Consider the following 15,940-nt stretch of genomic DNA (forward strand, 5'->3'; position numbering starts at 1 on the left):
TTGAATGCTGGCTGATGAAAAGTGTTCTCATCATCTGATTCACAAGCTTAATGAGGGGGAGTGTGTTATCCTTTATGGTTAAAACATCTGCATTTCCAGCATTTTACACATGTACAGTTCTGAATCATCGATGGCCCCTACATTCAGTTTCCCAATCAAAAAGATTGCCTCCTAAACACAATTTTGCAAAACCTTTCTGTTTAACAAAAACATGGTTAGTCATAAAATAACTCAAACATGCACATAAAACAAATGTGAACAAATTCCCTGAGGGGCAGTGTTTAAGGTCTCCCTTTGTTAGTATGGGCTACTTCTAAATGTCATGCAGCGATTGGCACTGAAATGCTAAATCTCTAGTAATTAGAAGCTGCAAGAAGCAGATCATTCAAAATGTACTTCTTGTTTGCTGTATTGACTGAACACAAAAGATGTGTTGAGTGGGTTATCTGTAGTGCAGTCATTAAGAGGAAAAAAGGAAACCTAAACATCTGAAAATGCTTACAGCTGCTAATAAAAGCACCTTTTCCATTGCTTGCTTTTTTGTAGCTGCCCTGCTTTATAACCTTCTTCACACCCTAAAGTCATTGCTTTCACACCCTAAGGTCATACCTTTCACAAGCTTATAGGTCATTCTATAAGGTGTGACAAACCTTTCATTTTACTGTTGATGGCTGTGGACTGGAGGCAGAATTCAATAATACAGGCGATAATGAACGGGAGAATAGGAGCACATCAATACAAAAATACAAGGAATCAAACATAAGAATAGATAAATGCAATTGTAAACTCTGTGCATTTAAATTCTTATTTCTGAATTTGAACCGGTGTCTTTTGGGGCCGACAGACTAAGTGGAGCTGAACAATAAACATTTAATAAATTGCAACTAGGTGTTCACTAAAAAAAAAGAGATGGATGTAATGCACCAAACCACATTTCTATTCATTCAAAATGTCCAGGTTTAACGTTTTCACCTGCTTTCCATCCAAAATGAATAACATTGTGTGTGGTGGATGTACACTTTAAACAAGTTTGTTAGGCTGCTAAGATTTTTTGCAGAACTGGAATACATTCAAGATATTGAACTGCAGTGTGTTTGTTATGTGTGTTGATTAGATACAACATGTTAATACATTTTTTAAATAACCAAACGTTTGCATTTGAATCTGAAGGTGAGAAGCTGTGTCCTGTGTTAAGTGGTGAGTATATATGTAAATTAAATCAAGCAACTCTGAATGCCCTCCTCAATGCAAACAACAAACAAACATTATAAAGGCTTCAGGGTCTAATGAATACTGGGACTAGCTTTGTACATGTGCAACATGAACAAAGCACATTTGCAATATTTAACTCAATGGTGTGTTTCTGCATGTACCATAGATAATATCTCCACACACGGAGCTGAGCTGGCACTCAAAATGTGTGGAGACACAAGTCGCAGGTTGTTTTGATTTCAGCATGATCAAATCTTGAATTTCCATGAGGCACACGCTGTCCTCACAGCGCTGCGTCACCTGCTTGCTGTACCATGCCTTAATGAAGTGCTTCCTTATATGAAGTCAGTCAGTCATTAAATAAAGAATAGGCCACCTGACATACATTGAAAAGACGAGAGGACTGTGGCTGTTTGTATCTGGTGAGTCAACACCGTCACCATGCCAGCCTCATCCTCTTTTTCTTATACCTTGCTGCAATCACTGTATTCTCAAGCACTAACTGCAAACTGTAATTAAGGACTTGAGTAAATGGGGATGTGTCATTTCAGCAGAACACAGAGGAACAATATAGAGTTAATCCACTGTAATTTGCTTTTCTACTGTAGTCCATACAATAGGGTTTGTCTTCAACAGCAAACCTGCTGCAAAAAAAGAGAGTTTAGAAGCAGTGCTGCCCAATATCTAAGAATCAAATACTTACACTGATTTACAAATGTCTGAAGTTTAAATGCCTAAATGTTAAATGTTGCTGGCAGGAACATCCACATTGAATTCACAGAACAAGAACAAATATGTTTGAATGTCGCTGCCACTCCGGGAACTCACTCTGTCAGTGCCTCGAGGCCAGATGTTCATGAGCTAAAGAAACAGAATTGATTGAATGCCGTCAATATAGCCTATATTAAAAAATGTCTTTGTTCTCTGGGGAGCAGCGGGTTCCTGTTAAATGTTTCCATTAACACTGCCATTGTTCTTGCTTATTGTGCGTGGGCACAGAGAATACATTAAGTGGCACAAAAACAAAAATACACCTGGAAATGACTCAAAGCAATTTCTTGCTAAAGACTCATTTCAATCCCCTGCATGTTCTGAGCACATGGAGCTTTCTTCAGGGCTGCTTTCAGAGAAAATGACATAGTGAAAATGGTGCTCGCAAATAAAGGCAGAGAATAAATGTTACTGGTGCTGCACTGTAATCTTTGTGGGCGTAATCAATGTTAAAAGAGATACCCATGGGGGGAAATCTGCCCAAATCATCGGACAAAACACAATTTAATTTGAAAAACATGAGGGTTTTAGTCAAGGCAGATCCGTTTTATTTAAAAAGCATGCTTCATACAGAAGGTAGCTTCAAGTGGCTGAACAGAGACCCAGTTAAATAAAAATTGCATGAAAAATATAAAAGATTGATAAATCCAGGCAAAGGTTGTTAGGCTTGAAAACATTTGTTGTTATTTTCATTTTTCTAAAAATACCAAATCATGTGTTTTCTTTACTGATGGAGCAAACTGGTTCATTCTGCATAAATCAATAGAATGTTTTGGTAAAAACCACAAATGTTGTTTTTTAAGTAAATGTAGTTTATTATGTTAAAGGTTAATGAAAGTCTTATCCCATTTCACAGACAAACTGTCCTAATCAACCTGACTTTATAAATAACAATCAGATCAAAACATGTTATTTAAAGTTGAAAGATAGCCTTTAACTTTTGAGTAGTTTACAAATCCACTGAAATATGTCAACAAGTTTTGTATTGTTTCACTTCAGGATGATTGCAGTGACAGAGCCGTTGGGCAAAGTGTCCCAGATGCTAGACCCACATGTTCAGAGTGTAATTTATTGCTCTAGAATCCCCAGATGCTAATGATAAAGAACGGCTCCTGATGAATTGATGTTGAGTCTTTTTGTGCTGGATTTCATCCCTGACATCAGGCCTATTACTCTTTCGATTTGGCCCAGCGTGGTTCTTTTTCACGGATAACAAATGCGGCCATTTCCTTGCTAATGCAAACAGGCCCAGGATTTAGCAATTCAGTGGACTGCCATAAGGCGGTAAAGCATTCAGTGACGTTGGAGCGAACAGGCAATGATGAGAAATGGCACACAGGTGCTGCTTCTGCCCCTGAATCCTTTACTTCATTATGGTGCCTCGGCTCGGTGCCACCACGCTTTTTCCTTCATTAGGTTTTAAACAGCTCCCTTTCACGAAAACAAGGAATTAAAATGGAAAGTTAAGAGATAATTTGTAACTTGATTATCCAAAACAACTTTCACCGAAAATGCCTCTAAGATAACTATTAAGTTAAAATCAGCAGTGAAAATGTATTCTAATAACATAATACATCCACTCATTGTGAACATACACATGCTACTGATGTAAAACGTTATAATAGTGCTGACAGGCCATGACTCAATAAATCCAGTAGGGATATTAATGGGGGGTTTCTTCTTGTATAATTGATTAAACATTTTCAGGTCTGTTAGGCTTGAGAAAAATGATGGTCAGCCTGATCATTAAACATGGATTTCCGATATGAGTAATGGCACGACTCTCTCCTCTGCAGCAGCGGGGACTTCACATGCTACTTATAAACGAAAACCATCACTGTCACCCGTAATGCTGTGGTAACATTTAGGATCTTTGTGTGTGTGTGTGTGTGTGTGTGTGTGTGTGTGTGTGTGTGTGTGTGTGTGTGTGTGTGTGTGTGTGTGTGTGTGTGTGTGTGTGTGTGTGTGTGTGTGTGTGTGTGTGTGTGTGTGTGTGTGTGTGTGTGTGTGTGTGTGTGTGTGTGTGTGTGTGTGTGTGTGTGTGTGTGTGTGTGTGTGTGTGTGTGTGTGTTTCTCTGCATTGTGGCAATTTGACAAATCTGTTTTTGTTGTTGTTAAAGCAACTGCAATCAGGTGTAATGCCATCCCACAAGAGCCCAATTGTACCAAAAATAGTCTTAAGCAGCACTACATACTGGGGAAAATAGCATTACTTGAGCTCCTCATCTGCTGCTGTGGCAACGAATCTATTACAGGTGCAAAGGCTTAGCAAAAGAAGGAAGATCACAGGATTGTTACCCCTATGATTAGGGACCAATATTGTACACATCATACAGAATGCTGGAGTATTTAATCAATACAGCCGATATCATCTTGTAGCTCTTTGAATCCCTCTCTGAAATCCTTTTCCTTTAATTACACTATCAAGACAAGTGGCTTGTGGTCATGAGTCTGACGCTAAGTGCTAAAGAACTGCCACAGTAACTCCGACCGCTATATCGCAATGGATACCTGGATAGAAGTTTGCATTTTCAAACCACTTCCTTCAATACTTTCTATGACTCTGTGGTGGCATCAGCCATCTCCTATGGATTGGTCTGCTGGGGCTGCAGCATCTCGGCTGCTGACAAGAAGAGACTGAACAGAGTAGTTTAGAAGGCCATCTCTGTCCTGGGAGTCCTTAGGACACTGTGGAGGTGGTGGGAGATAGGAGAATGACAGCCAAACTGTCCTCCCTGCTGGACAACGTGTACCCCCCCCCAGGCCCGGACTGGCCATCGGGAGGACCGGGAGGTTTCCCGATGGCCTGGCCTGTTAATAAACCCCGAGCCTGTTTTTCAGGTTTCAGGTTCCAAAATGACATTCCCAGAACAAATGACCATATCTTCCCTTCTAAAAGGGTTAAATTAATAATCTTTTTTCTCAAAGTAATGATAAACCTGTCATTTGGATGTAAAAAAGTCAGATTCAATATAGATGTTTTTTATTTTAAATAAAATTCAGATTGAACATGGTAAAAAAATGTAAATTATAGTGTCCGTCCAAAATATATTTTGTACTTATAGTGAAAACTAACCTTGGATGATGGGTTAGTAGACTAAAAGCTTTAGGAATCCAAAGTACAACATATAATAAGCACCCTGTATCAAGATTGATGCAAAACAAGTTATATTTGACCTTTTTAGATAGATTTAGCAAAAAAAAACCTCTTCTGGGGCCATTTGGGTGGATTTTCCATATCTCTGGCCCCCCTTGATGGATTTTGACATGTGACATCTCTTTCTAACCGTCAGAGCCAATGGAATCGAGGGGAACTCCCACATAGTCCTTATTTGGTCATGTGTGTGTGTTTGACTGCCGCATAGCCTAGACCGGAAGCAGCAGCCACTCTGGTACCATTAGCAGCTAACTTTTGCCCTCCGATTTTTACATAAAAATTGAATTATGGATTATAAATAAAACAAATTATTGCCCAGAAACTTTATCAACCTATGGATTAACCGATTCAGCCACGTTTTTTCTCGTTTTAATGCCATTGAATACGTCTTTTGATCAGATTAACAGCTACGGTGAGACGATCTCCCTAGAAGCTACGTAAAGGTACGTGTTGTGATGTCTGTCTTTGCTTCCCCTGTCGCAAACTCGGATCACTCAGTGATGATACTATATACCTAAATAATCTGTGGAACCTCAGCTTTAATCGGATATCTTATATGTGCAGCTACGATAAGTAATTAGGGTACTTTTATCTTGAGTTCTGTGCCAATGTCCGTTAGCATTTTTTGCTAAGGGGTCATTTAGATGCTTCTTATGAGACTTGTGTTTTGTTTTGGTAAAAATGGTTTATATCGTCAGTTAGCTGAGATTATTTCCGTTAATCTGGTATAACACATTAATAGGTTCTTAAATATTAAGATCCTCTGAGACACAGTGTCGTGGAAAAAAACCAGGGGCTTAACAGGTTAAGTGGCCTGCTGGCCTGAGGAATCTTTTTTTTTTATGTATGTATTGTGAACGCAAAGCTGCGCAAATGTGGGTCTGACTCTGCCTCACAGAGGGTGATTGGCTGTCTACATGATGTGGCCTGCCTACATGGCCACTTTCATACAGATCATACACTAATGCCCTCGATTGGTCTCTGTGTGTCATTCAAGCTCGGGAGGGTGTGTATGTGTGGCGCGAGCGAGAGAGAAAGCGCACGCACCGGTTACGTGTATTGTTGTTGTTAGCATCTGGTGCTATCTAGCTGCGCGAACATATAATGAGCTCTCAACAAGGCGGAGGAGAGTCCTCTCCTGTCAGACCGAGAGACTGATAACTACAGCTCAGGTGAGGTAAAGGACTCTTGAGTGTTTAGATTTAAGTTTTTAGTTAACTCAGTCTAAGTTCTCAGTGGGTCACAAACGGTTTGGTCACCATTTATGTAAACACCTATTTCCATTTGAAGGGGGAGTGATTAGTAAAATATGCATGAATAATAAATAAATAAATGTTAACTAGGCGAAAAAAGGTAAGAGAAACTTTAAAAACTTGTTGAGAGCTAAAACTAGTCTTTGCTGCTGCCTCAAAGAGGAGCAGGGGGGAGACGGGTGAGGCTGGTTCAGGAGCCGAGACACACTCACAACTATAAATGAACCAAAAACAAATAAATAAACAAGTTTCAATGTTTTTTCATATTGGATATGGTATGTTATTGGTTATGGCCATGTTCTTATGATTTTATGTTTATTTAAATGTATACAGTTCTGTTTCATATGGGTTTAGTCTCTCTTTATTTCCCCCTCAAAATGCACCAGATTGATGCATTTAAGTCCAACATTTAAAAAAAATCTTACCGGGGGAGCATACCCTCGGACCCCCCTAGAGGATTTGAGGTCCACTTCCATTTAAAATATGTTCACATGGATAGGTTCCTAAATAGATTTGCACTTTTTTTTAAATAGTAACCCATGTCCATATGTTGTATCAAATTGTATCAGTGTCCTTTGCTGTGAAGCGCTTCGAGATTTGCATATGAGAAGCGCTATATAAATTACATTTATTATTGTTATTATGTTTATTCTGGGGTAGTAGATTTCAAGTTTAGGGCTATCACTATGGGCAGCAACGCTGTAAATATTGACAAATAAATCCAGGAAAATGGTACAAAAGAAAACTGGTAGTGGCCTGGCTGGGTGTATAATTCCCGGCCTGACTTATTGTCCCAGTCCGGCCCTGCCACCCCCCCCCCCCCTCCAGGACACCCTGTCCGCACTGTGCAGCACCTTCAGCGACAGGATTCTTCACTAGTGGTGTCTCCAAAAATAGATACCCCAGGTCCTTCCTTCTTTCAGGCGTCAAGCTGTATAACCACCATGGCCCCTGGTAGACGCCCACACCTATAACAACAAAGACTAGACTATAACACCCCTGTTGTGCCATACTACTTATGTGCAAATATATAAACTGTAAATAACTGTGTAATACACTGTATACTCCAGCCCAGTGGCGTAACAAGGTTGTGATTGGCCCCGGTGCAAATATTGGCAGCCACGGCCACGGATACAGCTTCACTTGTGGAGCTAGATGGCAATGATGGTGGTGAGGCAGGTGAGCTATCCTTAGCCTCCGGCTCCGGCTGCCGCTGCACGTCAACATTGCTAACGCTAGTGATCGATTTCGAGGACGATGTATGATAAAAAAAACTGTCTCATTTTGTCAGTTTAGCTGTTATATCTCACAGGCTCCGCCCTCTACTGGACTCTATGGGTACTACCCCTTGACCTTACTATGCACTAGTTCACTTACTGAGATATCGTTAAACGTAGCCGGCCCCTCGGGGCGGGCCTACCTGAGTGCGCAAGCCCACCCTATATAAGGCGGCCTCGCTTCCTGACTGTCATCCTTTTCTCTTCAGCGAGCAGGATAAACAACTGAGAGAAGCGGAAGAAGAGTAAAAGGAAGAATAAAATAATGAACACACCAATCCTAGAGCACTGACCCTGTCTTACGTGCACCGGCCTAATTGCAGGTGCCAATCCCCACCGCCTTTGTTTCGAGTGCTTGGGGCCTGAACAAGCCGGGGACGGCCTGACCCAGTCTGACCCAGTCTGACCCAGTCTCCCTCCTGTAATGCCTGCCGGATGCTACCACAACTTCGCCGCCGGCACCGCATGGAGCATTTCAGGCCTACTACGAGGAAACGGAGGACCACGTGTGGACCTCGAGGTGGTGGAGATGGAGGAACAGGATGGGGCTGGGGTGGTGTCCATTTTTGCATATGCCCATGGCCGGCCCCGGTTCGTTGCACTGGCTGCACCAGCGATAGTTACGCCACTGCTGGTATACTCCCATCTTTAATACTTCCACCTGGCTGCTATATCTCAAAACTGTTACTGGTACTGGATGTGTATCATTTAAATTGTGTAATTTCTGCTTTTCTTAATATTTGTATGCATGCTTCTCAATTAAAATTAAGCTACATCTGGCTCTTTACTTGCTGTAACAAATGTAAATGTCCCATCTGTGGGATGAATAAAGGTATTCTGATTCTGATACTTTACAACTACCGAACATCTTATATACCAGAGAGTATTTTTCTAACTTACGATTTGGTCTTCACAACCTTTTACCACAAAGACACCAATAATTTGCTCGGACCACACATTCTCACAGAAAGGGTTCAAAACAATAAAAGTGATCAGATTAAGTGTCAGACTTGAGAGTCATTCATTGGATCAACGAAGCATGAAACAATGAACCTTTACATGTTTTCCACCACTGCCATCAAAAGTACAACACCACCCACACACCATTGCACCAAAGCCTCTGCTCTGCTGATTATACATTGCTCATAACTGTGTATTTAAAAAACTGTAGAGACACAGTGTTCTATAAACTGATCCTATTGATTTTTGGTCCGTTGAGTTTAAAATGGCCCCTGGCTGCGAAAATCTGAATATAAATTTGAAGTGGATTTGCAATCTAAATAGTTACAGATCGCAGGTCTAAAATGTTCATAAGGGAAGGGCGTCATAAACTGCAAATGACAAAAGTGAAGTACAATGTCTCATGAATGGACATTTCTCTCCCTGACGCTTTGTTGCTGCGTGGCAATTTGCAAGATGTACTGTAATGCTGTTTTTCAGATCTAAAGCTCATATATTGCTCATCAGCACATTTTACACTGTAAGAAAGAGTTGTAGTTTTACAAAATGTTTTACAAAATGGTCAGATGATTTTAGGCCAGGGTGGCATTGAGGGCTAAAAATGGGCTAAAACATATTGTTCCTGCTATACGGCCACTGACTTATGTTGCATGTCATCCAAATTAATCAATAACTCCAAAACATATTCAACTACATATATGTGCATGTTGCCTTACAGTTCCATTGGAAGGTCAGTTCAAGTAGGTTCAAGACCATAAACATAATACCTGCCAAACATTGACATGTTAGCATTGTCATTCTGCTAATGTTAGCATTTAGCTCAAAGCACAACAGTTGTGCTTAAAAACAGCCTCACGTCATGGCTGTAGTCTTGTTTTAACATATTCAGGAGAATAAAGTCAAAACTTCTTCTCATGTTATTTTTATTTACTCTTTTAACTGGTAGTCCTAATTACACAGTGAAGGAAACATAGGTACTTGTCATTGCGTGCACTCTAATGAGCTTTAGTTTAAGACCTCTCATGTTGAAGATTGCTACTTTTGCTACAGTAAATGTAACCTGCGGTTAGCGTTCTACAGCACTTTAAGGTCATCATTAACTGAATCTTTGAAACCCTGTGTTTTACTTTCTCACCACAGACCTGCCCAGCTTCCCAAAGCAGTGCCATACAAAATAAACAGGGTCACAATAGTGACCGGTGTGCAGCATCCCTGAAGCCCTTCCTCGGGCTGGTGACAGCTTATTTTCGGAGCCACGGCTTCAGCACTGAGAGAGCAGAGGGCCCGTAATGATCAGCTTTTAGTGCTGGCATAGGTCGGCTGATTAAGCCATCAGGCATCATTAGACCCTGCTGGCAAAAACAATCTCATTGGTGCTCCCAAACAGGAGAACTCTTTGAGAGAAAAACATCAGAGGACACTTTAGCTTGTGTGGTGTGTCAGGAATAGTTTGGTCAGGAACAATGAGGTAACATTCAGCGGTCAAAGACCCTCTACTTCTGATGATGTAGCTCTTTGCCTTTGAAAAGCATAATTCATGTAATATGAGACACCTGGTTGTCAGGTGCTTGCTAAAATTATTCTAAAAAAGACAGAAAGCAAGGGCTGATCAACAACAGGAAGACATGGCATCATAATACTTTCAACTAAACAGAGGAGAGGCCCTGAAAAGGTCCTAATGATCTTTCTGCAGACACAGCGACAGGTCCATTATTCCTACTAGGCATGTCCTTTCCCTGGAGCATTTTTAAAAGTGGTGACTTATATATTTATATTACTTCAAAATGCCTCAGCTAGTCTGTGGATACAACCTCTCTCAAATGTCACAACTAAACAAATTGTGCCGGGCTGACAGAGATGAATAAGGCTGCTGCAGGCACTGTGTCCAGAGTCTCTGGGTTAATAAAGTACAAGTACTACAGAATGCACAGATCTTCCATCTCTGGTTTTTCAAATAAAGCATGTACACTGACTGTATAATGTATCACATAAAAATGCATAAGGGTATGATGAATGTTTTTCATAGCCAAGATGTCAAATTAATGTGGTTATGTTGTATATTTCAAATGTACTCAGTGTTTGGTTACACAACACATCTATTGTCAACTTATCAGCTGCAGTAATTATTCAATGTTATGTAAATCATTATTTATCAGCATAATGTAACTCTTTGTTGATAGAGTTTTTTGTAGAGAGAAGACAGCCCTTTCTTTCAGCGGGGGTCTCGACACAACATATCTCTAACACCTTTCCTCAGAAGCATTAGCAGAGCGCTCCGTGTTAATTTGGCCTGTCTTGACCGATCAAGGCCAGGTTAAAAAAACATGTGAAGTTAAGCGTTTTAAAATTCTCACTGAGGGATGAAACACAGAGACAAACAGGGACCATGTAGAATTCAATGAGGCAGCTTATAATGAAGGTAGGTTTAACATTTATTGTCTCTACAACTAACATTTATATTACAAATAGTGTTTTGACTAAATGTTAATATAAATATATTGATCAATGGAATATTTATTTGTAATGACTAGATGTTCACCAACCCTTTTCAAACATTGTGTGTATTTTTTACGGTTGTGTATATTTAAAAATCTGACTTTGAACATCAGGAGTCATTCCCAAGATCACCTATGCTCACTGTTTTTGCAACAAGAAGTCAGACATTTAAAAAAAACATGAATCATATGCCACATGCAGACACAAATATTAATAACAAATACACACATCAACAAAAGTTTAAAAGTGAACTTTGAAGTCGTTTTTTCTCCTTACAAGGAGCTCCAACAAAATGGAAGTCTTTGTTATTTTCATATACCAGCATGAAGTCACATTTAAATTTGAATTACACAGTTAAGCCTGAGCACTCCTCTACGTCCTCCTTCACATCAAAAGGAAAGCCAATAAAATGCTTTGCTTGCAGGCATCAGCTTTGATGTTTGCTCCTCTGCTTGCTCATTTGAAGCCCGGGGGCATGAAGTCAGGAGTGGACAGCACCTTTACTGACATCGTTTTTCATAACCTCAGCCCCGGATGTACTGATTGGCATCATAGGCTGTTTTTTTTGTAGCAGCATATGATTCTCTATTCTTCAGAATTATTATTTATTTACAGACTAGTTATTCTCCCACATGCTGTAAGTCTAAAATATGTCATTTTGATAGGGAGCTTTTTACTTTATACTGCGTAAGAATTAGAGATACTAGGTGATGAACTGTAATCAAGTAAGCCCACAGGAACCTTTGTCTGTTCAACATCGTTAACGCGAGCGGCGGAGAAGACTTCACAGCGGTTGCGAGAACATGTAATTACATTGCTTAGAAATGTGTGGAACTGTAACTCACCATCAAGGGGTGTTTTCATGAGATTATGCAGCCTTGTTCAATAAAAACTAGGATGGATCATTGAAGGGCTCTTTTCACTGCCTATAAAGGGGGAAAATGTCATCACCGTTGCCTTAAAATTCCCACCTGAACATGAATCAGCACTGTGAACCTATGTTAACTCAAGTCTTTACACCTGTGAAACAAGCATATTTATGAGCCATCATCTTCTATTCATCCTGTTCAAGAAGATAACAGTTACCCAGTCGAGGTATGAATACTGAGTAGGATTTCTATGGATCATTATTAGGTTATTTAAGAATTCTCACATTTCACTTAAGATTTCAATTTTATGATTGCATAGTGCCATATAATGTGGATAAATTACTGGAGGCAGTATACTTCAAAAATAATTTTCACAGGAGTGTTGTATCATTTTTTCTTTTCAGATCTATTGCCAGCTTTTTTCTCATAAATTCACCATGAACCAGTAATATGTAAACTTCATGCCCTGCACTTGTCACTGGGGAAAGGCCAAAATGTGCTTTACAAATGTTAAAAATAAGAACATGAAAACAGTCAAAAGCGACTGCATTTTTTTAATAATCTACAACACATTTAGACACACTAGAAAAGCACAAAGGAGCAACAAGGCCAGTTCAAAACAAGTAAGTTAGTGCACAGAACAAAGGCCAGACAGTATGAGTGTATGCGTGAATATATTATGCAAGTCATTTGTATAATGATAGAAACTGCTATTATAATGATATGCCTTTTGCTTTCGTGATTCACCAGTCAGCCTTTAAGTGTTGGTAATTTGTTTGTGTTGTTGTTTGTTTTTGCTCAGCGGTGTGATTGGCCATCTTTTCACAGCTATTTAAAAAAACATAAGTAATTTGAACTGATCAAACAGCAGGATATTTCACCCGCATAATTTCCCTAATGTTATCCATCAGTTCACTCCTAGGGACTGTGGACCCGGTTAGAAAGTCAATATTTGATTGTGTCCAGCACCTACTCCACTCTCTACTGCAGTAAGTGGTTAAAAAACACACATATCACAACGGTTGTACATGCCAGAAGGGCTGAGAGAGCGTGTGGTAATTGTAGTGTGACTGATTGTGGGCCGACGCTTGGTTTTTGTTGAAGCAAGAATCGAAAACAGGGTTGATAAGGTCACACAGAAAACACTTCATTATCGCAACATGCACTACCAGTCGTGTTTGTGCATTTAAAATCAAACAGTGAGGTTTGATTAGTTTCAACCGTACACCTTATTTACATTTAGATTTTGTTTGAATGTTTTATTGTGTTTTCACAATCCAGACTATGTACTCTATCTGCTGCTGTTCCTGACAGTGTTGAGTGAATACAGGGCTCTCTTCTAATTTATTTACTTTTCCATCTTACTGACATGTTTAACAACCTGTGATCAGTCACTGAAGGATCTCCCAGAGCTTGTGACTAGGAATTAATAAAGGCCACAGTCTGGTTACTACTAAAACATGTACAAATGTGTGAACTAAATCATATTTACAGTATATTTTTAAATATTTGTTTTGTCTACTTATTTATCTATAAAGTATCAATTCATTTTTGTCATTTGTTATTTATATAAAAAACTGTAATAAGCCAAAATTGTGCCACTTTTTATTGTAATAGTTTTCCAAATCGGAATATTAAATGTTGGCTTACGCAATATTTATTTCCCATTGAGTATTTATTTTGCCAGAATAAAGGAGATGCACACATTACAAGCTGCGCTCTGTTACCTTGTAAGATCGAGACTGGAAAAAAATGGCTTTCATTGTAGGAAGTCTGTGCATTGTACCATTTACAATGTTGCTTGATTTTGAGTATATATTTAAATATTCACCCTTAAATATTTCCACAATTTCTTTGTATCAATTGTTTAACAAAATATGACCGTTTCCCTATTAGGTATATTCACGAAATAAATAAACTGTGATAACCATCCCAAATGATATATCCATGCTTTATTGTTTACCCTGAAAGAAACAGCTACATAAATACATACATACATTGTATACATAAATAGATAGATACATAATTAATATTCAAACAGACACACTGTGTCAGTGAAGTCCATCTATGCTGCATGTCTGACAGGTGTAGATGTTATGTACAGCTGAGGTCTACTACAGTTCATGTGGAGCTGGCAGGGAAGGAGTACAGGAGGCGATGTGGACACTGTTAGCAAGAGGTGAACGTTTTCCAGAAGAAGTTTTTACAGGGGGCTTTGCGGTCACGCTGCGGCAGTGATAGCCTGTTGTAGACGGCCCTCTCCTCCAGACGGGACTCCAGCGGCTCCTCCAGGTCCAGGGGTCCGGCCTCCTCCGGCAGCATGTTGGTGTCCAGAGCTCCGTCCAACAAGCCTGACACCAGCTTCAGGATCAGCTCCTTTCGCTCCTTACTCAGCTCCTGACCAAAAATCTGTATATAGTTATTAAACATATAATTAAAGAGATTAGGTCATGTGAAAATGTAAAATCTTGTGATCTTGGGTATTATCATTTTTTTTAAGAGGCTTAATAAAAGACTGTATTAACTTTATATTAGGTTAATACAATTTTCTTGGAAAATATATTTGTATTCCAAATAAATTCTTTAAAATAAAATAAAAACTCACAAGCTATTTATTTTCTGAGGATTTTAAAAATAATCTGGATTTTACTGTTATTATTTTTAAAACTTAAACATTTTTCCCTACAAAAAAATTGTCAAATCTATCAATAATAACTTTTAAAAACAAGAAATACATTTTGTATAAAGGATACAACAACATTTTCCTCACCCTGTTCAGATGGATGGAGCTCCTGTCCCCCACAGGAAGCACGGAGGCTGCTCTAACAGTGTACAGGACCCCCATGAGAGCTGCTAACACCACCAGGAGCTGCATGCTGTGAGAGGAGTGCAGTTGACGGAGCAGATCTAAAGCCAAAAGAGCAGGAGGCTCACAGAGATGGGAGAATGAAGGTAAGAGAGAGAGAGGGAGAGTCTGAGCAGCTCAGAGATCCAGAGGAGACTGGTGGAGAAAGTGCAGCGCGGCTGGTGGTCACCACTGATGATTCTTCTGCTCTACCTCCAAAGTCCCTCACCCTTTTATACCCCTTTCTGCCACTGACGTACAGTGTGGTGGGTGTATGATAGGGGGTGTATGTGTGAGTGGGTTTAGGGGTGGGGGGTGTTTTTGTGAGCGTGGAAGAGGAGGGGAGATGAACGGTTCAGGACAGAACAAATGGAAGCGTCGATCACTTAACCTTTTTGACAAATTGTGAACATCTGCAGAGGGCGAAGACGTCATCGGGCTAAAAGCAGTTTTTGACATCAACATGTCACTAATGTATTGACAGTTATGAAAGACAATCTCAAACAAGACCTCTTCAGGTGGTGGACGGACAATTCCACAACTCATCAACCGCCCCGAACACTCAAAGTAAAATGGCAATCAAAACAAAATCCCAAAGCAATACAAATGGACCACAAGCTGACTTGTTATTGTTATCTCAGCATCCCCTTGTATTGCTCAGTGCTTCTGTCAACATCTGATTCCTGTCACAGTGCCTCTACGAGCCTCTCTGACACCTGCAGATTACAATTGAACGGTCTGACACTTACTAAGACTGAGGAAGTGCCTTCAGGAAATGTATCGACTTTAGCGGAGTAAATACAGTTGGTAAAAAGAAGAAGGACCAATTTATTTTGCTTTTCTGAATCAAACAATATACAATGGATTTTGTTCAGTTACCATCAAATAAAAAACTGTATCCAAACTAGTTTTACAAAACAAAAAAGATGTCTGTAATCTCGTCTAGCAAGCCACAACGACTGTGAAAGTACAATAATTATAATTTAAATGTACTATAGCTGCAGCACAATTAAATTCACACTCTAAGCTGTGCGGATTAGTGAGAAATGGTTTCCTGGCTAGCAAAACACATTACAAATGTGTCATTTACCTATTTTCTT

General features: G+C 39.7%; 1 protein-coding gene across 2 annotated transcripts; it reads right to left on the reverse strand.

The window, feature by feature from the left end:
• Window positions 1–13,835: 13,835 nt before the first annotated feature.
• sst6.1 (somatostatin family member 6.1) lies at window positions 13,836–15,298 on the reverse strand. Of its 2 annotated transcripts, none has more exons than XM_079676009.1 (2): window positions 14,766–15,298; window positions 13,836–14,392 (listed from the first exon to the last, which is right to left on the reverse strand). In XM_079676009.1, the coding sequence occupies exons 1-2, from the start codon at window positions 14,868–14,870 to the stop codon at window positions 14,165–14,167; spliced, it is 333 nt and encodes a 110-aa protein (XP_079532135.1). In that variant the 5' UTR covers window positions 14,871–15,298; the 3' UTR covers window positions 13,836–14,164. The 2 variants fall into 2 exon arrangements, with proteins under 2 accessions (XP_079532135.1, XP_079532134.1); XM_079676008.1 differs by having other exon boundaries at window positions 13,839–14,404; window positions 14,766–15,286.
• Between the last annotated feature and the right edge of the window lie 642 nt (window positions 15,299–15,940).

The sequence above is a fragment of the Notothenia rossii genome, assembly GCF_949606895.1.
Source record: "Notothenia rossii genome assembly, chromosome: 4".
Classification (NCBI taxonomy): Eukaryota; Metazoa; Chordata; class Actinopteri; order Perciformes; family Nototheniidae; genus Notothenia; species Notothenia rossii.